Source organism: Brachyhypopomus gauderio, chromosome 1 (assembly GCF_052324685.1).
Source record: "Brachyhypopomus gauderio isolate BG-103 chromosome 1, BGAUD_0.2, whole genome shotgun sequence".
NCBI classification, from domain to species: Eukaryota; Metazoa; Chordata; class Actinopteri; order Gymnotiformes; family Hypopomidae; genus Brachyhypopomus; species Brachyhypopomus gauderio.
In genome coordinates this window covers 27,420,630-27,445,884 of record NC_135211.1, presented here as the reverse complement: position 1 = coordinate 27,445,884, position 25,255 = coordinate 27,420,630, and the positions used below count along the sequence as shown (strand labels likewise).

The following is a 25,255-nucleotide window of genomic DNA, read 5'->3' as shown; positions in this document are numbered from 1 at the left end:
CAGTGAAGTCACAAGCTAAGCGTTTTTGCTGAACTTATCGTACAGTGTGGTAGATCTAAGCATTTGCTGTAAAGTTTCATTGAGGGCCAGTGCAGAGCGGGACTCGTGTGTCTTCTCCACAGGAGCAGTCAGAACCAGGACGCCAGCAGGAACGACGGATCCCCCAAACAGTCTCCAGCATCCACCTGCCGCTACGCTGTCGAGTGTGACCTCAGACTGAGATCAGCCATGGTAAACACCACATCTGCTGCCCCTCCTACCACTCATAACTCCACCCTCATACTGTTTAGGCCACTGTTTATCTTTCATATAACCCCACCCCTTGTTCATGACCCCACCCTCATATTGTTTATGCCTGTTTATCCTGTACATAACCCCACCCCTTGTTCACGACTCCACCCTGTTTATGCCTTGGTTTACCCTACATTAAACCCAATCTCTATATGCCTCTTTTTATATTTAGGTCTCTTTAGGCAATATGTGGCCCCTTTCAATACTATTTAGAGCTGGTTATCATATACATAACCCTGCCCCTATACAACTTACATCTCTGTTTATCCTATATCAACATAACCCCACTACTGTACATAAACCCAACCTGATACTGTGTATATGCCTTTATTTACCGTTCTTATCCATGAAAAGTTCTACATACCCAACGTCTGTATCTAACCTCATAGCTGTATATGATTCCGCTCCTGTGAATCACCCTACTTTGACAGAACCTCACTGTGCAACGTTGAGTATCACAATGTGTTTGCTGTGAACTACCCTTCAGAGTCCCTTGAGATTCAACCCCAAAATTCCTGGTGGGCGAGATCTGAGTTTCCATGGCACCTGTGGCTCCTTGCCCAGAGAGGAGCGAGGCAAGGCTTTTCCAAGGTCAAAGGTCAGCCCCATGCATGGCTACTCGAGCAGTGAGATCACCAACGTCTAGAGCTAAACGGAGGGAGTCCTGGGGCAGCACTCTCCTGCCCTCCCCACTGGGATGAAGAATCATCATCATCGTCATCCAGCAATCCAGCTCAGAAAGGCATTTGATTTTGTCTTATTGGTTGTCCATGTATTTTTAATTTTTTACACATTTTCAGTGCATCAAAGGTGCTTAGAAGGGATTCTAATTTGTAGAGTTTACATTGAATTTACATACTTTTACTCATGTAAATTCCCAGTTAAATATTTTATGTATATTTCACCAAGTGAAGAAAACAGACATTATATAAAAGTGTATAGACTTTAATGGAAACTAACACACTGCCCCTCACACAGGCTGTAGGATGGGGGAGGGGCAGTCCTGGCTGTAGAGGCTCAGCTGTAATAAAAACCACATGGTCTGATATATAATGCGCACATTTGATACAAACCATTCACAGACCTGTATCATATATGTGCATGCCTTAGGTTATGTCAACACCTGAAATGAGAGAGAGAGAGAGAGAGAGAGAGAGAGAGAGAGAGAGAGAGAATGAGAGACAGATAGATAGATAATAGAGAGAGAGAGAGAGAGAGAGAGAGAGAGTGAGTAGGAGGGAGGTGTGGTAACATTCACTACTCCGAATGCCACAGAAGACCTTCTTTGTCTTTGTTGTGAAAGAGGGAACAACCCTCATAAGAAGCACACACACTGCTTCATCTCTGTCCTGTTGATGTCTGCTAAGATCTTTGTTTTCCAAGATGGATTTGAACATCAGCTCCTGAAAACATCAGCTGCAGCCCTGAGTAGGTCACCCTGGACACCACCTACACTAAACTCACACGGGCTCTTTCCCAAACATTTTTTAATTCAATGTACAAAGTATTCATTATACAAAAAAAGTTAGAAAAGCTCACAGAAGAAAAACACACACTTGTGTGTGATTTTTCTTTTGCTTGATTGTTAAGGCTTTCCTGTCATGCATGCGACACAACTGGCCTCCTGGTGTTTGTTACAGAAGACAAGACAACCATTCACACCAGGATCAGCCATGGGCACTTTTGACAACTGTCTACCAGTTTGACAAATACGTACAACAAAATCACATCCAGTCACCAGTAAAGTCTGTAAGATTGTGAAACAATGCAAAGAGGACTCACCTGCAGGCCACACCCCTAGACACACAGACCACACCCCTAGACACACAGGCCACACCCTTTGACACACAGGCCTCATTGAAATGTGCAGTGTTGGCCTGCTTTCTTGAGCGGTGCAAACAGGTCTTTCAACTTGATGTGTGTGAAAACTCCCAACACCGCTCACAAGCTTTAGGGCCAGGCTCTGATAGGAGTGTTCAATAACTGTGTCAGACTTGACAAATCACCATCACAGTTCTAATATGATTTAAACAATGTTCTGTTTATTGTTTTAAATGTGCTTCTCACAGACACTGTCCTGTCTAATTTTAAACTGCTTAATTTAGATTTTGTCCTAATGATGCTCAGTGTAAAAGGTGTAACAGGTTCCAAAAAAAGATGTATCAGGAAATTTTCAGGTGATTGTCATAACTCATTTTATATGGTTGTATCGTGTCATCAGTGGAAAACATGGAACATATCTCTGTATTTTCAGTTGAATCACTGACATGCTCTGTACAGAAAAATAAAAAAATGTTGCTGTATTTTTCTCCGTCTGTTTGATAAAATGTAGCTAGCAAAATCATGTGGATTTTTGTGGAATTTTGTCCATTTCTGTCAGACTGAGGGAGGAGGATCAATTCCCGAATCTTGAAATAGTTGTAAAAACAACAATCTACTGTGAGAAGCAGGACAAGTGTGAGAACAGCAGAGCAGGTGTGGAGGGTCACGCCCAATGACCTCAGTCTGCCCTACTGACCTCACTTCATTACTATTATATTAAGTTATTATCAAAATGTATTGATATTTTTTATTCACTTCTTAAATCAAGCAGCATCACTGAAATGTCTAAATGTATACTGAAGATCTTAAATGTTTTTTATATAATTATTTTCCTGTAGAATGTGTAGAATTTGTAGAATCGTTTCTCTCTCATACTAACTCTTATAAACTCAAATATACACCCTCAGTGGTTCATGGCATATTTTTGGGTTTGCCAACCCACCAGCTCATGCAGAAGAGGAAAAGAGGAAGAGGAAGACCATGGTTAAGTGATCACTGTAGTCCCTGGTCAACAGCACAATTGGTTTTCTCCACAGACCTCTCTCTCCTTTTGCTGTTATCGTGCAAAATGTTCAGAGACCCCACGCCCCTCACCACAGTCATTAAGACCTGTCAGATGAGGTGTGTGGAGCTCATACTTGATGTCCGTGGAATAGACTGTTGAATAGTCTGATTCAATTAGTCAACAGATTCAGTATTCTAATTGACTCACTGATTCGTTTGAGTGGTTGAGTCCTGTGTGAGATTCTGTGTCCCATAGCCCATCCACTCAGTCCATGTCCACTACAGAGACAATATTTGTTTTGAAAAGTACATACTGTGCTTTGTAACAAATTGAATTTTCAGTCGTGGATGACCATTGCAATGATTTTTCCTTTACTCTCGAGTAAGTTTTTCACACACAGTACTTGAAAGATGCAGGTCCTGCATAATCAAAATGACAATAAATCATGGACGTAGTTTTCATTTCATAAGTGGGGGGGACACAAACTCGGGTGGCGAACTGTCGAGCGGGGGGGAGGGGCGTTTTCTGCATGATCCTAGTGCTAGATTTGTCGCTATTTGGATATTGGTTTTTTAACTGTTAAAAAGTGGGGGGGACATGACTTCGTCGCTACTTAAATATTTGGTTTTAACTGTAAAAACTGGGGGGGGGGGGGGGACCAAAACCGGCTTTTGAAAAAGTGGGGGGGACATGTCTCCCCCGTCCCCCCCCCAAAACTACGTCCGTGCAATAAATACTTTGATTTCTGAACACTTTAAGTAAATGATTGACTCGCATCTTACACGTCTGCCTCCTCTTCCACATTAATCTCAAGTACCACCATCTGTCCAGGTGATTTTGTTGCCTTGATGTTTTTTTTTATTGTTTATGTTGCACATATCTACTAATTAAAAAAAATCTACTGATCTACTAACTTTTACAGCTTGGGCAACAGTAATTTCAATGTAACTCACAGTCAGGATAGTAAGTGTTCACAAGGATTTGAACAAAGTAAACAAAAGACAGAAATAAACGACTCTAGAATCTCTGTGCGTTCAATGGGAGTCCTTTACCAACAGCTACTGAAACAGATTCATTTAGGTCCGCTCGTTGAGACATTTGTTAATGAAGAACGAGTTTCCCCCTGCAACTGGAAACCGACGTGCCTTAAGACCAAGCAGTAAAGTCAACTCTTTTACAATCAGGGGTTGGTCGCGCTACGAGTTGATTTGGACAAAGTTCCTGTTCTGATAGTCTACGAAGGAAGGGACAAAACTTCCAGAATTACATACCTAAATAATTAAAATAAACATATTCGTCGAGCGAATGAAAATAGCACTAAATCAAGTCTTGCTACGTTTAGGAAACACACCTGATTCAGGTACTTTCCTAAGATAATGTTCCAAGGGCGTTGAGTCGCCACGGGCATTGTTGAAGGTAATATTGATGTTTTTTCACCATGACATTGTGTTGTTTAAGTAACATACTGATCGACTTTTTGTGTGTTTTAAATTCGTATTCGATGTCTTTTTAAAAAAAAAGAGACTGGTCTTTCATTTATCTCTGAAGAGTTGGAGTGTTCCAGTTTACCGGCCGCCGGTCCAAAATCTTGTTACTGAAGACGTTCGTGCCCTCCAAACGCGGGGACATATGGATTATGTCCATATTAGAAATGCATCCATTCGTTATTTTTAAACTTTTGCTTTTTACTTTGTTACCAAAAAATGTTCGCCGGTCTTACTCAGTATTGCTAATCGTTTTCTGAGTTTGTCGTTGCCCATCACTCGACAAAGAGACGAAGATTTTGGTCCATAGTCAGACTCCCATCAGAGGCCCTGCACACTTTTGTGTTTGCATGTTTGGCAGTACCTGTAGTTTCTGCATTGCGATTTTATCTCCGCCCTTAATATTCTAGCCCGGCAGTGCTTAGAGATCCATTTATAACAAGAAATGTAAAAAAAAGAAAAAAAGGTTTTTACAATTTTAACTTGTGTTGACAGTGGCAACATTGAAGATCATTTTAATAACTGATTTGTGTAGTTAATATATAACTGAGCAAACAGATTTTAGACATTCTCACGATCCAGAATGCGTAACCTTTTAAAAATGTTGAATCAGCTAGTGTGTTTGAATATATTGCAAGGTATACCCCGATATATAGCATGCTTGTCCATATTGTTCCGCCCAAATTTAGTGGCTTGAAATAAGTCATTAGTGTCGAGATGCATCGTTGCAGAACCAGTTTGTTGGGAATAGTGTAATTTACTTAGAACTAAGTCGAATTATAGCCTGAAACAGTTTAAGCCAGGGTTTAAGTTCTCAGAGTGGATCCCGTATTAGTGGGGACTTATCCAAAGTGAAGTCCAAATTGCAGCAGTGCCAACATTTGGGAGTCCATGGCACCATGACCGCTCAACACACGTTTTTCCAGGGAACGACCTCTGCCCTGTGACCCAGCAGAAGTCAGAAGTAGCACTACTACTAGTAGTAAATTACTATTGAGTTCCATTTATACGGTTAGAGCTACTGCTTAACAATTATATTGCTGCATGGTGTGATTGATATTCTTTACAGAATGTAAAACCCATCTGCTGAACCCTCTGTGGTCGAATGGATTAATTATTTAGACGGAAACTGAGTGTGTTGGTTTGTGTAGGTTCCCTGATTTGTTAAAACACCTACACGCATCTGGATCCGCTGCAGTTGTCCAGAACGCCAACAGGTTCCAAAAAAGAAAAGTTTGCTAGTGGTTTGTTGGACTAATTTGCCTTGTGCTGTGTCCTAATTACAAAGGCCAGTACTGTGCTAATGATTAAGGGTGAATGAATGTACTGTGCAGACGTAGGAGTGAAACATGACTGGTATCTCTCTGCCACCGTCTAGCTTGTCATGACTTGTCATTGGGCAACCCTGCCCCCGTGTGCCTGCTGCTATTGTGTCAAGATACACATCATACAATTCTGCAAGGGTAGAAACCTCCACCTGCTTCACACCTCCCATCGTTCTCTGTACCGTCTCTCTCTCTCTCTCTCTCTCTCTCCCTCCCCCCTCCCATCATTCTCTCTACCATCTCTCTCTCTCTATCTTTATGCTGGGCAGCAGAGAGCTCGACCCTCTATGAGCTGCCTCTCTCTCTCTCTCTCACTCTCCCATCTTACCTCTGCAGCCATCTATTTAATCCATCTCTCTCTCACTTTCTTTTTCCTTTCTCTGTCTATTTGCATGCTGTCTGTCTCTTTCTCACGCATTCTGCTCTGAAAAAGAGACAGCGTTTATCACACAGTAACGCAAACTTTCACAACCTGATGATTGAGGTACGTGTTGGAAAGTGCTGCTCATTGTGCAGGGCGTTCTGGTGCTGTTCTACACGTGATCGGACCTGTCCCACTGCTCTAATTCCTCCATCACTGCTCAGCTCACTATGGAGGTGTTTGACAAGTAGGCAATGGGCTGAACAGTAAGTGGGCCAAAGCTCGGCCTACAAGCTCGACAGAACTCCCTTAACATGCATGTCCAATCCTAACTCAATGTCCCCCGATTGCTGATCAGTTGCTACTCCTCCTGGAATAGATATTGCTGATGCATACAGGCGTCTCGCAGGTCTCCAGCTTTGAACCGTAGCTCTGTGGTTGCAGGATGTATTTGGCACAATCGGGACGCCCACTGTAATGAGCCCGGCGGGCAGCTGCAGGCCGCGGGTCAGCGCCGCTGCGTGCGGGAATGACCACAGACGTGCTGCTGTTCTCGGTGCGTGGGCGGGAGCGCTGAAAGCCTGAATTTGAAGAGGCTTTTTACCTGCACTGTCACCCGGCTGCGTCTTCGTTCAGCTGAAGCACATACAGGCCCGAGTGAGCAAAGCTGGGTTGTTATGGCAACAGGGCGAGTGGCCTAGACCGCCGGCATGCCGCGTTTGCACGGTGCCGGGCAGCAGAGAGCTAGACCCTGCCCTCTGTGAGCTGCCTTGCAAAGATCTGTGTGTTTGTTTGTGTGTGTGTGTGCGTGCGCGCCTACCAATCGATCTGTCGATACATGGATAGAAGGATTTTCAGAGTAGCACACACGGGTTGTATGCATGTGCGCATGCATTTTTGTTGTCATATAAACACATTTAAGTCACCCTTCACTGCTAATTAATCATCAATCAATAATCATTAAGAAAACACTTCGCCGAAAGCCAATGAAATAAGTCTCCATGGAAACATCCCCCTCAACTGGGATGTTGGACTTTCCAGATGGCAGTGGACCAAGGGATCTGTTTACTACGAGGCGAGGCGAAGCACAGATAACCCTTTCTTCTCTGCTCTTTGGCGACATTCCCAGACGCACTGTGACACCTCCAGGAAGCCGTCTGTCGTCTTGGGGTGGATTTCCCAGGGAGGTGGTCGCAAGGTTGTGTTTGTCCTGCATTTTGTCTGGGAGCTCTCCCACACGGCTTCTCTGCTTTTCTTCCAGGTTTCCTGTGTGTGTGTGTGTGTGTGTGTGTGTGTGTGTGTGTGTGTGTGTGTGTGTGTGTGGCCCAGGCGAGATGTGTGCCAGTGGACAGCCTTTATGTGCGGGGCGCAGACGTTCACGCTCGGACTCGGTCATCCGTGAAGGCACCAATCTGGGCTCGCAGTATGCCTTCTGCGCCCTGGGAGTGGGCCTGGTGGCTCTGGGCATCGTCATGATCCTCTGGAGCGTGGTGCCGGCTGACCCGACCCGGAACGGGACGGCGCCCGGCTCCACCGAGGACACCAAGCAGAAGACGTCGTCTGTGGCCTTCGTGCTGGTGGGGGCCGGCGTGGCCATGCTGCTGCTCTCCATGTGCTTGGCGGTCAGGAACAGGCGCCACAACCGCAACAGGTCCAGCACAGGCCCGGTCACCCAGTACGCGCAGGGCCAGGCCGCCCAGCCGGCAGACAGGTCAGCGTCACGCACGCCCGAGACTTCACCAGTCCCATGGATTAGCAGCGTGGTTTATGTTACCAGTGTGATTTATGAACCGGATTGTCATGCATGAATCTATTACCTTAGACTGGATATGTTTTATACATGTGTCAGTCTGTAGCGTTGGGGAGAAACACTGTGTGGTAATGAGACCCCGTGTGTGTGTCATTGTAGTGAGGAGCCGGGTCCTAGCTACGACGTCCCCAGCTACGAGGAGGCGGTGACCAGCGGCCGCTATCCAATTCGCCAGAGCAACCTCCGTCAGAGCTCTTCCCAGCTACCGTCCTACGAGGACCTGGCCACCGCGGTGGAGAACACCAACCCACAGCCTGTACGCAGCAGCAGCCGGGCCAGTCGCCTCCTCCGGCCGCTCCGCGTGCGCAGGATCAAGTCGGAGAAGCTCCACGTCAAGGACATCCGGCTGAACATCCAGAGCCCGGGGGAGGGGGGGTCGTGTGGTCATTGAACCCCTGACTCCACCCCCCCAGTACGAGGATAAAGAGCCAGAGTTCCCGCCAGAAGCCGTTTGATTGGCCGAGCGCTGACTGAACGCCGTCCAAGCCAGCTGGCTTTCTGCTGCTGCACTGCTCTCTGCTCCTACTTCCTGTGTGTGAGGAGTCTGTACAGGAAATGCTTCAGTGAACTGTCATAATCATGAATTACGTGAACAGAATAGAAATTGCGAATATATCGACCCTTGGGGCCCTGTGGTTGAAATATGCAGTTGTAATAGTGAAAATAATTTTCACTATTACACATTGTATATGTAGTGACCTATATGATAAAATGGACCCCTCATGTGCTTTAACCATAGCTCATTCTCTCCTGCCGAAGATTTTGAACTTCCATCAAAATGAGGTTATCAAAATCACCTCGTGATCATGGTGTCTACACTCTACTGACCTAGCTCATCACTGGCTAGACCTATTCACCTTGAGTGAATCTTAAAGGAACTGCTTGAACATGCTAATTTAGCAAGCAGTGACTAGAAGCGAGAACTGAGTAATTCATGTGCCACGTGGTGTTAATGTGGGGACTCTCTCCGTTAACATTATCCTCTGGTCTGAACTGTGGCTTCACTGGAAAGGGGGGTAGTTTGCAATGTGATGTCCATGAGATGCTGTGGGGATTTTTCATATACCCCTTGAAGTTAGCTGAAAAAACTAAGCTTTACTGGACATCAGTGGATGTTTGACATCTTCTGTTGAAGGGCTCTTACTTCCATGATGAGAACATTTGTAAGAAACTCCAAAGAAAACAGTTGAAGACACACCTGTTTTTTTTTTTTTCCTGACGTGTGAGCCAGCAGTAATTCCTGCATCTTAACATTCACTAAAGCTGGAATGCTCATGTATTATTCTGTTCAGAGAAGACATTGTTGGTACTATATGTTTAATGTGTGGCAGGATGTGCCATATTTTAGCCTCTTGAGACAGGTTCAAGATAAAAGCTATTGGAATAATACAGACGGATCTAGCACTGGGGTTGAGGGATGTTTTCATCTAAAAATTCTTAATGATTGATTGATTTGTATTTATTTTCTTTTTTTTTATCTGTGTTGGGATTTTTTTATTTTGTATTCTGTAATAAACATGTTTGTTTTCTGGTCTTCTCTTTAGGTTTTGTTAGAGCAGTTGTGTTTATGGCATGAGCGACCGAACAGGAGTCCTTGTTCAACCAGTTGTGACTTCCGTTGCAACTTAAAAACTACCGGTGTACTCAGACGTTAGTTGGTGACGGGGCCATACCGAATATCTCTCCATGTACGTTTCTGACAGCAGAACAGGCATTACATATATGTTTACAGCTAGACATATATAGTCTACACGCAAACATTAAAAATATTTATAATTAGACAGACTGTATGTTTGGACTTTAGCGTTACACAGACTACTGTAGTTATGCACATTTTTCTCTCCAGAATTTGCGCATAGCGTTCAATCGTAAAGTGCTACCCCACCTCTAGCATTAGTATAATCTCTTCCTGACTAAGCAGTATGCCATGGGAAATGGTGCAGAATGTTTAGCTTATTTGTAAATATTGACGTAGGATACATTAATAACGGTTTAATTCCTGTTCCATGATGAATGAAAGGCCGAGACTGGCATGATTTGTTCTACATAGGAAAATGTCTGTCGTTGATTAAGTTCTGAGTAGAACAGCTGTGCCAAAAAAGTTTTATCACCGTCATTATGTGAGGTGTGTCAGCCTGATAAATACATCTATTAAGCAGGTGTTCCTGTTTGACTGGCCACAGAGCATAAAACGTCTCGCTCCCATTAATTTAGCAAATAGCGTGTTACATGCAACGTTCAATTGACAGTATTTCCGGGTTCATAGCGCCCTCTAGTGGCGCTGTAATGTAGCCTCACCACCATGTGCCCTCTAGGACCCGTCCAAGAACTCTGCGCAAATGTGCTTTGACCACTTACGAACTTTGGTGCCGTTTACTCTTTGAGAGACCCACGTGTACACTTCTACCGCCTATCGTTTAAATTGCAAAACAATGATGATTATGATAACAATAATTATTACCATTAGTATTAGAAAAGGGATAATCTGGATCTATCCGATTTATCCCTGAATTCCACCGGGTGTCGACACCTTGTTAAAGTGCCATGTAATGAAGGAAATTAACGAGCCCGTATCCCGACGGTTCACGCGACTCACATTCACCGAGTGTGAAATCCATTAGTGTCCTAACAGTGGCGGTGTAGTACCTGAGCTGCACCGCACCGCGGACGCCGCGTCAGCCGACTTCTCCGCGTGATTAAATCCAAAGGTTGCTCGAAAGAGATTACATTAATTGAGCCTCTGAAGTTTATTCTCTCTGGCTAACATAAAAACGCCGTCATTTTGTTTTTTTTTTTAAGTATCCCCCCCGATTAGGATTTTGGAGGCAGTAGTGTTGCCTGTTTTCTGTTGGTACAGTGCTACTCGGTGACTGGAGGCAGTAACATCCAAACTGAACATGTCCGTCTATCCGCCATGCAGCTGCATTTATGGAAATGCAACTTCAATTAGTTTCGATAATTGACCATATGACGGATCGCTGCAACTGTATACCAGTTTTAAGATCCTGGATCAAACACGGGCCTGTATCAAATTAATGACATTAATGCATTACTAACATTTATCAGGTATTTATATAAATTAGTGGTTGTACAATTTTGGTTAGTTGTCAGTAGGATCATTAGAGAATAAGATCTTACATACAGAACTTTTTGTACGTTTCTACAGTTCGACACTGTAACCCATTTTAGTGTAAGTGCTTCTCTGATCCAACCGGCTGCTATCTACGTGAACGTGCGTTTCCATTAAGATCTAATTGTGCGCGTCCGCGGTAAGCCCCGCCCCTTCTGCTCGCCCCATTGCAGCGGGGCTCGGGAAGAACCGGACGAATCGTGCAGCTTCACTCCGCGCGCGCTCCTGTTACTGCTTTTGCAGCTGCTATGGTAGCGGCGGGGGGGACAACTGTTCACGGAACAGCCAGCCCGAGGAGTCAGTCACATTCTTGGCTGGGATTCAATGACTGAACCAGACACAAACAAACACAGAGAGAGAGAGAGAGAGAGAGAGAGAGAGAGAGAGAGAGAGAGAGAGAGAGGGAGGGAGAGGGAGAGAGAGCGACAGAGACAGAGAGAGAGCGCGAGAGAGGGAGGGAGAGAGAGAGAGAGACAGACAGAGAGAGAGAGAGCGCGAGAGAGGGAGGGAGACAGACAGAGAGAGACAGAGAGAGAGAGAGAGAGAGAGAGAGACTCGCGGGGTGGGCAGACGGAGAGACACACTTCAACTGTGCAGACAAGCCTACACCAGGTACACGTACGACCAGAATGTGCGGCGGAGTCGCGCAGAACTGAGTGGCGTTTTCTCGTTGTCGGGAGGATCGGGGTTTTTACTGGTGGCCAAAGAGCTGATCAGATTTGGTACGCTAGGCTACTTCTTATTTTAATATGAAGCATTCGTTGAAAAAAAATACGCCGTGGTGCTAATCGCTTTTCGAAGTGACATGGAGATAAACTACTACAGACTTTTGTGAATGTTTTCTTTGTTTTCCCATTTTGAATTCTTTTCGAATTTATTACAGAAATTTGAGATCTTTTCTGTGATAGGGCTAAAACATGGAGGCAGCTTCAAGCTTCCAACCTCACGCAGGACTTCAACAAACTCTGAAGCAGTTTCATCTGAGTTCCATGAGCTCCCTCGGCGGCCCGGCCGCGTTCTCGGCGCGGTGGCAGCAGGACTTGTCCTTTAAGAAAGACGGGAAAACCGGAGAGGTGATCGTGAACGTCCCCGCGCAGGCGCCCCCGGTCATGTCCGGGCCCCTCTTCATCCCGTCCGATCGCTCCACCGAAAGGTGCGAGACGGTCCTGGAGCGCGAGACTATTTCGTGTTTCGTGGTCGGCGGCGAGAAACGGCTTTGCCTCCCCCAGATTCTCAACAGTGTTCTGCGAGACTTTTCGTTGCAGCAGATCAACTCCGTGTGCGACGATCTTCACATCTACTGCTCCAGGTGTACGGCGGATCAGCTGGAGATCCTCAAAGTTATGGGCATCCTGCCCTTCTCGGCACCTTCTTGCGGACTTATTACCCAAACGGACGCCGAGCGCCTGTGCAACGCGCTCATATACGGCGGGACCTTTCCGCCACACGTCGATAAAGACTTGGCGTGTTCAATAGACCTCGAGCGAACGGAAGAAAGCTTCAAAGTCTATCACGAGTGTTTCGGAAGGTGCAAGGGCCTGTTTGTCCCAGAGCTCTACACCAGTCCCAGTGCGGCGTGTATACAGTGTCTAGACTGCAGGTTAATGTTCCCGACCCAGAAGTTCGTGGTGCACAGCCATAAACGACTAGAGAACAGGACGTGCCACTGGGGGTTCGATTCCTCCAACTGGAGAGCTTATATCCTTTTGGATCAAGACTACACGGAGAAAGAGGAGAAGACCACACTCCAGCAACTCCTCAATGAACTAAAGGGAAAATTTGACCTCGCGAATAAACGCAAGACTTCGTCTTTCAGGGTAAGTTCTGGCATTTGTTCATATTCGTGTGTGTGTGTGTGTGTGTGTTATATTGCTCTCTGACCTCTTGATAATTCGCTAATCCAAACCATCGATCCTCTGCTGATCCTCAGCTGTAGTCTAATCACAGCTGCATGATGATATTGTCTTACGTCTTATGTTAAATTGCACCATTCGCTGAACTCCGACAGCACAGGCTGCGTGTATGATTGAATTGTTAAATTGCACTACTTTTTCTGCTTATTTAACTCTGCGTCAATGAATGAGTTCAACTTTCACACATGCTGCACAAAAACACCGGCTTACAGAATTCTACAATCGTTGTGTGTTTGCAGACTTTGCTATGTTTTTTTTCCCCATGTCCCTTTACTTTATTCCTAACCATCCACATGAAATAATGGTGTGACACTGGGATGCCAGATCTTTTGTGCCCTGCCTGCAGCTAAGTAGAAGCACACCCACCCCCACACCCACACCCACCCCCACACCCACCTCTGACTCTCCTCACACTCAAGGGCATCTGCATATGACAAATGGATCTGAGGAGATGTGTATTATGGGAGCGGGCGCTGAAGAGTCAGGCGTGAGCTCCCGGGTGGAGGGGCTGACGAGGGAGCAGGGTGTCGGACGTGCCGTGTGGGGGCAGGGCAGGCTAGAGGTCATCCCCCAAACGCAGTGGTGTTTGGGGTCACCGCTGGCCTGGGGGTGCCCCTGTGTGTGAGCTGCAGAGGAGGAACGGATGTGTCTCCACACAGCAGCTGCGGAAGGGTGACTGCCTTACACACACGCATGCGTGCGTGTGTGTGTGTGTGTGTGTGTGTGTGTTGCCATGGTGTTACTCGAGCAGGCTCAGCATGGCTGGTAAGGGGCAAACGCAGTTTGGCTACTGTGAGAAATGTGAGAGACGTGACACATTTCAGAAATGCAGCGTCATGTATTTTTAATGATCATTTACTCCAGGAGGAGAGAGCTGCTTGTCCTGCAGGCTCTGTCCCCCCTGCTCCTCTCCTCCTCCTACTCTGTCCCCCCTGCTCCTCTCCTCCTCCTACTCTGTCCCCCCTGCTCCTCTCCTCCTCCTACTCTGTCCCCCCTGCTCCTCTCCTCCTCCTACTCTGTCCCCCCTGCTCCTCTCCTCCTCCTACTCTGTCCCCCCTGCTCCTCTCCTCCTCCTACTCTGTCCCCCCTGCTCCTCTCCTCCTCCTACTCTGTCCCCCCTGCTCCTCTCCTCCTCCTACTCTGTCCCCCCTGCTCCTCTCCTCCTCCTACTCTGTCCCCCCTGCTCCTCTCCTCCTCCTACTCTGTCCCCCCTGCTCCTCTCCTCCTCCTACTCTGTCCCCCCTGCTCCTCTCCTCCTTTTGTGCCCTTCATTACCTCCCGGTGAATCACTCTAAGAACCAGAACTGAGGCTCGGACGTCTCTGTTTGTCCAGAGACGGCAAGAAGCACAGAGAGGCCGTCTGACGTGAGCACGCCTCTTCCTGCAGTCACACGGCGGTGGACACGTGTCTGCTGCTCCGTCCCCCAATCGCCTCCTCGCAGAGACGCGAGGCAGAGCGTCTCGGGCGACGTGTCCTCTGCGCTTTGTCAGGTGCGTCCCAGTTACCGGGACGGCCGAGTCCCCCGGGGTGGGTGCACCGGGCCGGCTATACATCTAACTGACGGAGGGGGTGGTGTTTGGGGGGGCTGCTCAGCGCCACTTAGTCAGGAAACAACGGCTCAGTGTTATCAGTCCGCCGCACGCTCCCACCGGCACGGTGGGCTTTTACGATCACAACTCCTGCCCCCCAACTCTCACTGACTCTCCTTGTTCTTCAACTTACACACACACACATGGAATTGGGATTTCCTAATGAAAGGATTTTATTTGCTCATTCTTTATTTTGTCACTCAGGCTGTCTTGGCGTGTATTTCTGGTTTACCCAGAGGTTCTTTGGTGCAGCGGTAACTGAATATCTAGTTCTCCCTTTGCGCCTGTGGTTGTAAAGGGCTGAAATCCGTCGAGCTCTGTCTGCTGGCTTTTCTTGGGCACACTGCTGGGAAGAGGCGGGTGCAGACTCTCATTAAGGACGGCCGGGCTCCGTCCACTGGGGAATCGGCCTGTGTCGTCGGGGGGGTAGTGATGTGTGACCCCTATGCAAAGCCAGTGACCCCACCCCTCACCCCTTTTCAGACCGGCCGACCAATCGCGTGGCCCCTCTGGTGTCCTGCTGGACAGATGGTTGTCTGATAAAAGACAGAAAAAAAAAAAGAAATCAAAAGCTAACAGAGCTCTCCCTGCAAACCACATTACCGCCCAGCTTCGCAGTGGCCATTTTTAACTGGAGGCCCATACTGCAGACGTCCTGCGAATAGAAGCACTGGCGGTGGTCCAAGTGCCCAGCGTGGAGGACACGCCCCGTGGAGGACACGGCCCGTGGAGGACACGGCCCGTGGAGGACACGCCACTCCGTGCCGTCGCAACACGCCTGGTCTCGCAGTATAGCACGCTGGTGCGCTGTTGCCCAAAATGATTAACATTTGTTGTCAAGACACCTTGAGAACACACATGCGAAACATCTGAGATGTTCACAGTAAACAAAAAAAAAACCACACTGTGATGTGTTGGCGCGTTCATTTGCATTTTGAAATACAGTGTTGGTATTTACAGGGCTGACGTCGCTCGGAGACGAGCTGTGCGGGACCCTTCCTGCGTCTGTTCCACAGGGTCCTGCTTGGCGTGAGGTCAGACGGCCACGGCCGTAGCTCTGGCCCGGCGAGCTGCGCTCGGAGGGGAGCTGTGAAACGGAGCGCGTCTCAAAACACCCTTTGTTCCCCTCGCCAGCCTCTCCGTCACATTCTCCACCAGACCGAGCCCCAGGCAGCCTGCCCAGGGCCCGTCCGGGGGCCGGCGGCTAGCGCCGTGATGAATGGCTGTATGGAGTGGGGGCAGGGGGTCGGCTCTGTGCGTGCCAGTCTGCATGTGTAATGACCCGATCAGCTGTGCTGCTGCCGGTGTTGGTGGAGGAGGAGGTGGAGGAGGTGGAGGAGGTGGGTGGAGGAGGTGGAGGAGGTGGGTGGAGGAGGTGGAGGAGGTGGAGGAGGTGGGTGGAGGTGGAGGAGGTGGGTGGAGGTGGAGGAGGTGGGTGGAGGAGGTGGGTGGAGGTGGGTGGAGGAGGTGGAGGAGGTGGGTGGAGGGAGAGGGGATTAATACAAGTCTACCGCCTCCTCCATCCCGTCCCCATCTGTGCCCTGACCTCGCCCGTGGTGGGCAGAGTGGCATGTCGTCAGCTGCACGCGTACCGGGCGCCACCCTCAGCTGACCGCTGGTGCCGGATCAGTGGGCCGGGCCTCGGTCGGGCCGGGTCACAGTCCCCCCCCCCCCCTCTGGGAGCAGCTGAACCTCTGTTTGATGGCAGAACAGCTCCCTGGAGACGCTCCCATCTTTGGCGGGTGGGGGTCGTGCGGTGAGGGTGGGGGTGGATGACTGGGGGGGGGGTGGGGTGGGGGGTGGTGACCTCTCTCTGAGGTTGTGCCCTCTATTCTCTGCGGCCTGACCTCTTGTTTAAAGGGCGTCAGCTGGAGCTCTCTGCTGCCCGAGGAAGGGCTGACGGCCTGACGCCTTCTTTGTTTCCCTCCTGCATGACGCTCGGTGTGAGCGGTGTGAGCAGTGTGAGCAGGGTGAGCAGTGTGAGCAGTGTGAGCAAGGTGAGCAGTGTGAGCAAGGTGTCGAGGGAGCGACCGGTCACGCAGTCCTGTGAGCCTGGACACTCGTAGCTTCACTCGTCTCGTCTCTTGCTCTGATCGTGTCTGTCGCACATGTGCTGAGCTCTTGAAAGCTCTCAAAACTCAAAGCTGTTATGAGGTACTGGTGCAGAGGTTGCATGTAGTGTGTTTGGAAAGCTCTGCAGTGTGTGTGTGTGTGTGTGTGTGTGTGTGTGTGGAGGGTAAGTACACCATCGGTTCGGAAGGACAGCACAGGCTGGGTTCAGAGCAGCATCGGCTTCGGTTTTGGTCGTCGTGGGAACAGATGGCGCTATGATGGCGATCGCGTCTGGGTTTTTTCCCCCTGATCAATCTCCTGGACCAGGCCTGTGGTCTGCAGATCCACGATGAAGACTGCAGCCCATCTGCCTCTCGAGCGGAAGGTCTGAAGTGGGCAGCTGCAGCCGGAAGCCCCCCCCCCACCACCCGCATGCTAATATGGAACCCGCTGGAGAAAGCGTGAGTGATCGGAGCTACACTGGAGTGGAGTGTAACTTCTGCAGCACAGGGGCTGATTCACTCCAGTTTCTGCACCACTCACTAGATACGCGTTCTCATCCTGCGTCTTTATCCCCGCCCCCTCACCCACCCAATACACCGCAGGAGGCGAATTTAAAAACAGTTTTTTTTTAAATCCTGCCAGAAAATGTTAACAATTTCCCTGCTGGTGAGAGCGTTTTGGGAAGGTGCTCTCTGTAGCCGTGCGCTTCTCATTGTTGCCGTCTGACCTTCTCTGAGTGGGAAACGCACCACCCTGACACTGGTGGAGGGGGCGGATCAGCCGTGGAGGTGGTACGTTTGGGCCGTCTCGCTGGGGTCCAGGAGGTGGGACGGTAACTGGGCTTCAGCTGTGGCGACGCCTACATGCGTCATGTGACCAGCAGGCATGCTGCTCTTGATCCGCCCACCGGCCGCCCCCGACGCTACCGAGAGGATTAGCTCACGAGTCTCAAACCGCTCGTGAATGTTGAAAACCCGCTGCTGGTGACGGGCCTTATGAGAGCAGGCGCACGTGTGGACGCGGGCGGCCGTGGCTTTTGCCGTCTTGAGACTGAGCCTTGGCGCCTCGCTTCTCTCAGCATTGTAAGAGCAGTAAAATGTTGTAGCGACATATTGCATAATGGAACAAATATGAGTGGACGTCTGGATGTGAAGTGTGGTGTGCAACTCGGTCAGTGTGCTCCAGCATCGTCTTTCTCACTCTTTGTCTCCTTTTCCTGGAGTGAATGTATTTTTCAAGGAATCTGTGGCCTCAGTTCACTCCAGAGTCATGCACGCTGCTCCGACTCCCTGCCCAAGCTTCATTAGCCACACCCACACTGTCTTAGCCCCGCTCATGCTGCATTAGCCACGCCCAATCTGTATTAGCCACACCCAGACTGTCTTGGCCCCGCCCAAGCTGCTTTAGCCACGCCTAGACTGCATTAGCCACAAAACTTCTGTGATTGGAGAGACCTTGTAGTTGCTAAGCAAAGCTGCTCTTCCTGTGCTAAATAAGAACTCAATGCTTCCTGGCTGGTGGGCTGAGGGGAGCGTGCCAACTCTCTCCCTCCTTCTCCCTTATCCTCTTCTCTCTCTCTCTCTCCCTCTCCCTCCTTCTCCCTTATCCTCTTCTCTCTCTCTCTCTCCCTCCTTCTCCCTTATCCTCTTCTCTCTCTATCTCTCTCTCTCCCTCCCTCCTTCTCCCTCATCCTCTTCTGTCTCCCTCTCCCTCCTTCTCCCTCATCCTCTTCTCTCTCTCTCACTCCCTCCCTCCACTGCTTTTTCTTGCTCTCTCCTTCTCCCTCCCAGTCTCTTGCCTCTGCTCTCTCTAACACACACACACTGACACATACTCTCTCACACACACACACTGACACATACTCTCTCACTAACACACACACACACACACACACACACACACACACACACTTAACTCTCTGCCACAGTCATCTCCAGGCTTCGTGGCCTCCTCTATACACTTGGTGATTGTGTTACTGGGGAAGAGTGAATCTCCGGCAAAGGCCTGCAAAACTGCAGCAGAAATGATGATGTCAGGATGACCTGGTCCTCAGCCTCCATGTGCTTACACATAAGAGAGCTCTCAATGAAACGAGCTTCTCTCCCCCCACTCTTGGATCAAGAGCTCTGGGTGGTGCAGAGATTGAGGTTTTCCTGCTCTGCTGAGGCTAACGGCTTGAAGGCGCTCGGCGTTCAGATTTTTCCAGAAAGGCTGATTCACTTCTTCATCCTCCAGACTGCTGCAGAGGCCTCCATTTTCCACTCGGTGCAAATTCTCCACCATGGCGTGGTGGTGTTTCAGGGTTCACTCAGCAAAATGGCTGTCCTGGAAAACGGGAGTGACCTTGAGAAGGACCTCTGCTCTCAGTCACGGTCAGGTTCATGGCATCCTCAAAGAGAACGTGGGGAGTGACGTTGAGAGCACCATGTTTATCGAGGCTAATTCTTTCTTCCTCTGGTTTTCCAGTGTTATCTTGCTGTAGTCTGTACAGGAGGAGTCCAAGGAAACACTCAAGTACTAAAATAATATTAATGACAATAACAATAATATTAGATCAATATACAATAGAAACTGCTAACGTCCAGGCTTGATGCATGCAAATTAAGGAGGTCACATTACCAGAAATTTGGTAGTTTGTACATGTGCCACTGAAATTGTACAATTCTTGATTCTACAGCAAAAAAATAAACCAGTGAGATGAATGTATTTCAACTCTTTTTCTAGTAGAATGAGACGAAGCCCTTCGTTAATAGTGTCACCTTCAAGTAATACAAAAAAAAATCAAAATTGTGCCAAAAATAAAAATCGAGTGTGTTTATGGTGGCATTAGCGTTTCTATGGCAGCCCACTCTGAATGTGGCTGGGTATGTACACAGAAAGACGTCTTCAATAGAATATGCACTGGCGATCTTTAAGGCTGGATCCTCTACACCTTAGACCAGGTATCACCAAATGGGTGATCCGGACCCAATCACATTCCCGATTAACCGGATACGGACCCAAATGCCAAAAAAATTTTAACGGGAGACTATATTTTAAACCTGAGAATTTATTTTCAGACGAGTGTTACGTTCGCACCCCCCCCCCGCTCAACAACTTTTGTTCGCCACCGCGGACCCGGACCTAAGGTCTGAGCTATCTGCCAAAAATGGACCGCGGAAAGATTTAATTGATTACCCCTGCCCTAGACCAACAGCTCAGTGCCCAAGAAATCAGAGCCCCAATTGGGATTTTTTATCATATGCCAATGATAAAGCCGTAATCATAAATGTGACTTTCCCACTAGTTCGATTGGCTCACAGGACCCCGGTCCCTCTCTGTCCTTCCGTTAGGTTGTCTCTGCATTTTCAGCATTTCTGAAGTTGCGCATGTTTTTCTGAAGTGTTTCACACGTCATTTGAAATGCTCGCTTCCACCGCTTTCATACCGATCACTTGTCCCTGATCATCTGACTCCAGCACAAAATATCTCTGTACAAGACTGTTAGGATTTCTCTTTATACTCAGTGGATCTGTCCCCTTGGCATTACTACCACATTACCAGACTTCCTATTTCCTTTGTATCTGATGTAGGTCTACATGTGTAGGTTTACACGTCTGCAGCGCCTGTGACGTCTGTGCTATTGGAATTTTGGTATCGATTTGATGCCGAAGTGTCGGTTCTCGTGACATCCCCATGGTAAATATTAAACACCAGCGTTTGTAATAGTTTATACAGAGCTCAGAGTGAGCAGATCTGCTGGGTTGTCTGATGTAGTGCAGGCAGAGTGTCTCTCTCTCTCCCCCTCTCTCTCTCTCTCTCTCTCTCTCTCTCTCTCTCTCTCTCTCTCTCTCTCTCTCTCTCCAATGGCCGGGACGTGGGAGGTGAGGCCAGTTGCTCTGGAAACATGCCCTTCTCTGGTGGCTACTGGCGTGAGCGGTGGGTCCATGACTGGCGTCTGGAGCACAGTGCCATGTCACACGGCCCCCCGTCCGGTCCACACGCTCCCGACACTCCACCCAACACCTCCACCAGGCTTTGTTCCCTCCGCCCACGTCTGCAGGAGCGCGTCTCTCCTCCGTCAGGACTCCTCATGTCTCATTCACACAGCCCTGTCGTTACACTAGTCATCCCCAATTACTCACTCACACACACCTCGCTCCCTCTCTCCCTCTCCTTCCCTCTCTCTCTCCTCGCTCTGTCTCTCTCTCTTTTTCACCATCTCTTGGCTTGCCTGCCTTCTACCTCTTTCTCCAGGAGCTCTTTAATCCATCTTTTCTCTTTGTGTTTGAGGGGGGGCACTGAGACTGCCTCTGTGTCTGTAGCTCTAGGTGTAGTTGTAGCTGTGAGTACAGACATGTTTACACTGGCGGTGCTGGAGACGTGTCCCTACCACTCTCCGCACTGCCTGATTTCTGCACTTAACCCATTTTGAAATGTGCACTCTGAAAATATTGTTTCCTCTAAAACCCAAATTTTTGTTTGATTTGATTATTTATTACTATTATTTTTTCTGTAAAACTAAACATATTATTTTTGTAATGGCAGGATCAGAAAACATCAGCCCTTAATTTTTGCCACATGAAGCCAAAACAATAAATGTGGCATAACTGATATTTTGTGAAACACTTTTTAAAATCAGAAGAAATAGAAAACAGTTGTACTACAAATACAGTTAACACCACAGTGCAGGTCTTTCTTAAATTCTTCAGTGATGATGGGCCTGAGAAATATGGACATAAATCATTTTGTGAAATGAATGCATCCCGTGTCCCCGGCACTTTTCAAAGCATGGGTACGACAATGGTTGTATGTGTAGATGCAGCTATAAATGTATCTCTAGATGTAGCTGTAGTTGTAAGCGTAGGTGTAGTTGTAAGTGTAGCTGTAGGCATAGCTGTAGCTGTAAGAGTGTAGGTGCAGCATTAGTGCTGTTGCCTTACCCTACTGAGCAGACAGTGTGTTGACTGCTGGGCCCCAGTGGAAGGATTCAGCCTGAACTTTCCCCTCACTATCTCTTCCTTCCTTTCTCTCTCCCTCTCCACCGCTCTCACCTTCTTTCTCTTTCTTTCTCTCACCTCTTTTGTTCTCCCTTCCTGTCTCTTCTCCCTCTTTTTCTCTTTTCCTGTCTCCATCTCTCTGTTTCTTGCCCTCTCTCCCTTCCTCTCTCTCTCTCTCTCTCTCTGGGGCAATGTGATAGCAGGTCTGCGAAGGGTTTCTGCGTTTATTTAAAGTGCTCCAGTGACCGCAGACTCCAGTAGGGCGATCGTGGTGGGTGGGCGGGGCATGGCCTGAAATAGTGTGCAAAGCCCTGCCCCTTTTGTGTTGATAAGCCCAGCATCAACCCCATGTGTTACCTAGCATGGGATCTAGCAGTTGGCGACATGCAAGGTGGAGGGCTCGGCTAGTGGCAGTCATGGCCTGGTGGTAGGGAACTGGTCTTGTGACCGGAGGGTCGTGGGTTCGATTCCCAGACCTGAGGCCATGACTGAGGTGCCCTTGAGCAAGGCACCTAACCCCAACTGCTCCCCGGGCGCCGGGCTAGGGCTGCCTACCGCTCTGGGCACGTGTGATCCACAGCCCCCTCGTAATCACTAGTGTGTGTGTGTGTGTGTGTGTTCTAACTGCACAAATGGGTAAAAAGCGGAAGACAAATTTCGATTGTGGTGAAAAATCACAATTGACAAAAATATGGCACATTTACATTTTTTTTACCTTTTTATTGGCTAGCTGACCTTGGTTAGCGGCTAGGTGATCTCAGCTAGCGGCTAGCTCACCTTAGGCAGTGGATAGCTCACCTCCGGCAGCGGCGATCTTTTCTCCTGCCTTTACCAAGCTCACAAATTAGCTTGTCGCCTCTCCAATAGCTGGTCTACTTTCACAGAACTGAATCAGATTTGATTGACACTGTGGCCACACCTCCTCCGCTGCATCATTGTGCTTCCCACCCTCAAAGCAGAGCAATTTGGTTAATTGCTGCACATCGTCCAGGCGAAATGACTGAGAGCTTAAAGTGAAGCCGTACCCTACGGAGCCATGCGACAGACATCAGTGCTGAGGTCATCTGACCCCGCCTCCTGTTATGGAAGCGATGGATCCACAGACCGTTGTGCAAACGTTTCCATGATACGATCCACGGTATAACACGCGGTGTCAATCGCAAACCCAGACCTTCCACTGGTCTGTTTCGAGGGTCTGCTGACCAACCACGGTCGTCAAAAACAGCGCAGGCAGCAGCCTCTTATGTAATAGCACATTGTAGGAACGTCGGGATAAAAACAGCCCGGACGGATATGATTGGAATGTCTGAGTCGAGAAGGGAAATCACGACTTATGGCCTCGCCAGAGCAGGCTGAGTGTGGTGGGGTGTAGGGGGCACCTGGCCGGGCGCGTGGGGTTCAGCTGATAGAATGATCCCTTCCAGAGGGATTAGTCCCGCTGTCATCCATCCTGCGTCCTCGCTTATCTGCCTTTGTGGTGGAGCGGCAGCCGGCGTCGTGCGGGGTCTGGGCTTCCTCACGCCCGGAGGAAGTGGGCTTTTGTGTGGTGAGCAGGTGCACTGGAGTGGGGAGTGACACTAGCATGTGCTCGCTGGGGCGAGGGCGGGGGTCAGAGGGGGCCTTTGTGGCCAGACCTGTGGTTTAATGGTGGGGGTAGAACTGGGACTTTGGGGTGCGGGGGTGGTGTGGTGATGGTGTAGTGGTTTGGGGAGCTGGAGGGGAGGAGCTAGGGTGAGAACTACCCCCTTTGTCCCCCCCCCCCAGGTCTGGCGGGGCGCAGCCCAGAAAGCTCAGGAACTCCACTTGAACCCTTAATCACAGGCCTCCTCAGGGGCTGGCAGTAAATTCTTTAGGCTAGTGTGTGTGTGTGTGTGTGTGTGTGTGTGTGTGTGTGTGTGTGTGTGTGTGTGTGTGTGTGTAGTTTTTTTTTCCCTGTGCTCTTCTCGTTCTTTCTCTCATCCATTCCACTCCCTCTCTCCTTCTTCCTCTTTCCTGCACACATCTGGTGTGCAGCCCTCCTCTGCTTTTATGGTGCTGAGGTCATTTTCCTTCGACGAGTGAACTGGAACCATATGAGCAGGAGGGAGGGGGAGGGGGGCATCTTGGGTGTGGTTGTCATGGGGGCATGGTCGCCATAGGAACATGGGTGTCATGCTTCCTTGGGCACATTATTAGTTTTTTGGGTATTTTTCCTGTAATGTTTTGTGAGTGTGTGACAAGACTGCTCTTGCCTCAATGCAACTTAACCACCAGTGAGACAGTTCAGCAAAAATACAATTATGCAACAGTTTGAATGGAGGTATTTGACCGAAGAGCCCTGTGCTGTCGGAGCAGATGTCAGGGTGGGTTGGGAGCGTTGTTCTCAAGGTCGATGGCGACCCCGTTTTAGGCCTGGTGTTCGCTTTCAGAAGCCTCGCTGCGGGAGACGAGGTGGCGGTGGCTACGTTGGGCACGCAAGTGCAGCGCTGCAGGAGGATTGGTAGAAGCTTCCTGGAATGCAAACAGCCTCCGTGTCGAATGTTTGGACCTCGAGCCAAAGACCTCGAGCCAAAGAGGCATCATTGGGAAATCCTCACCGCCGCCAGCGTGACTGAGATTACTGCACAGAGACAGCACGGCGAGCACAGAGACAGCACGGCGAGCACAGAGACAGCACGGCGAGCACAGAGACAGCACGGCGAGCACAGAGAACATGGGGGTTTTCTCATTTTTTTAATACTTTGGCTGGTGAGAAACCTGCTGATGGAGCATTTGCCCTTTATGCAGTACTCATGAAAGTGAAAGAACATTTAGGACCACCTACCCAACACACACACACACTCACACACGTCCCTCCATTGAATAATGGTCCTGAATGACAGAATGCAAACGAGCATTCTGTCTCAGAATTTGGCTGAGGTGGAAGTTCACCGATACAGGTGAAGAATTGTGGAAGGTAAAGATAAGCAAGCAGATATTTGTCTCCTGACATTGGTGATTGTTGTAAAACACACCAAGCCAGGGGGTCAAGGGGACGGTGACAGATGTACTGTGAGCATTTGTCATGCTGGGCATTCTGAGAGATGCGGTGAACCAAACGCACCGACACAGAGCTGGATCCTGTAGTAATAGAACTGCATAATCACCTCCCTCAGCACCTTTTGTGTAATAAACCCCCTGCTGAAGTCCAGTCTGAACTCAGCCCCAGTCAGCTGGAGTGTGAGATTCTGCTGACGGGAGACGAAGCCACATGCTTCAGCTCCTGTCCGGCACAACGTGAGGTGGTGTCCAGTGACAACCGGACGGTGTGAAGAACCTGAGCGTATCTCTTCAGGTTGGGGGTTGGGTTTTGGAGGTTCCTGGTTGGGGGTTGTGGGTTAGTGCTTGGGGGGATGGAGGGGGGTTTACTGCAGACCCCTCAAGGCTCAACTACCCTCCTCAGTCCACCACTTCAGAACCTCGCCCCCCCCGCCTGGTCACCAGGGGGCTTCCAGAAGGGTCACAACGAGGT

The 25,255-nt window shown here is 49.1% G+C and overlaps 3 protein-coding genes across 7 annotated transcripts in view; all 3 read left to right on the top strand.

Annotated features, from left to right (window-relative positions):
- kaznb (kazrin, periplakin interacting protein b) overlaps nucleotides 1-2,594 on the top strand; it is a 134,154-nt gene extending 131,560 nt beyond the window's left edge. For all 4 annotated transcript variants that reach the window (XM_077007299.1, XM_077007309.1, XM_077007320.1 and 1 more), the window contains 2 exons: nucleotides 123-231; nucleotides 779-2,594. In XM_077007299.1, coding sequence (XP_076863414.1) covers nucleotides 123-231; nucleotides 779-937 — 268 coding nt within the window. In that variant the 3' untranslated portion in view covers nucleotides 938-2,594. The remainder of the gene's footprint in view (nucleotides 1-122; nucleotides 232-778) is intronic.
- Nucleotides 2,595-4,243: 1,649 nt separating this feature from the next.
- On the top strand, nucleotides 4,244-9,631 carry tmem51b (transmembrane protein 51b). Its single transcript, XM_077007291.1, is given in 4 exon segments — nucleotides 4,244-4,534; nucleotides 7,550-7,999; nucleotides 8,198-8,471; nucleotides 8,473-9,631. Coding segments are annotated over 3 exon segments (732 nt in total). The 5' UTR covers nucleotides 4,244-4,534; nucleotides 7,550-7,622; the 3' UTR covers nucleotides 8,554-9,631.
- Nucleotides 9,632-11,653: 2,022 nt separating this feature from the next.
- skib (v-ski avian sarcoma viral oncogene homolog b) overlaps nucleotides 11,654-25,255 on the top strand; it is a 29,972-nt gene continuing 16,370 nt past the window's right edge. Inside the window, exons 1-2 of one of the 2 annotated variants that reach the window (XM_077007263.1) lie at nucleotides 11,654-11,950; nucleotides 12,137-13,045. In XM_077007263.1, coding sequence (XP_076863378.1) covers nucleotides 12,146-13,045 — 900 coding nt within the window. In that variant the 5' untranslated portion in view covers nucleotides 11,654-11,950; nucleotides 12,137-12,145. The remainder of the gene's footprint in view (nucleotides 11,951-12,136; nucleotides 13,046-25,255) is intronic. The other variant, XM_077007272.1, reaches the window with a different exon arrangement.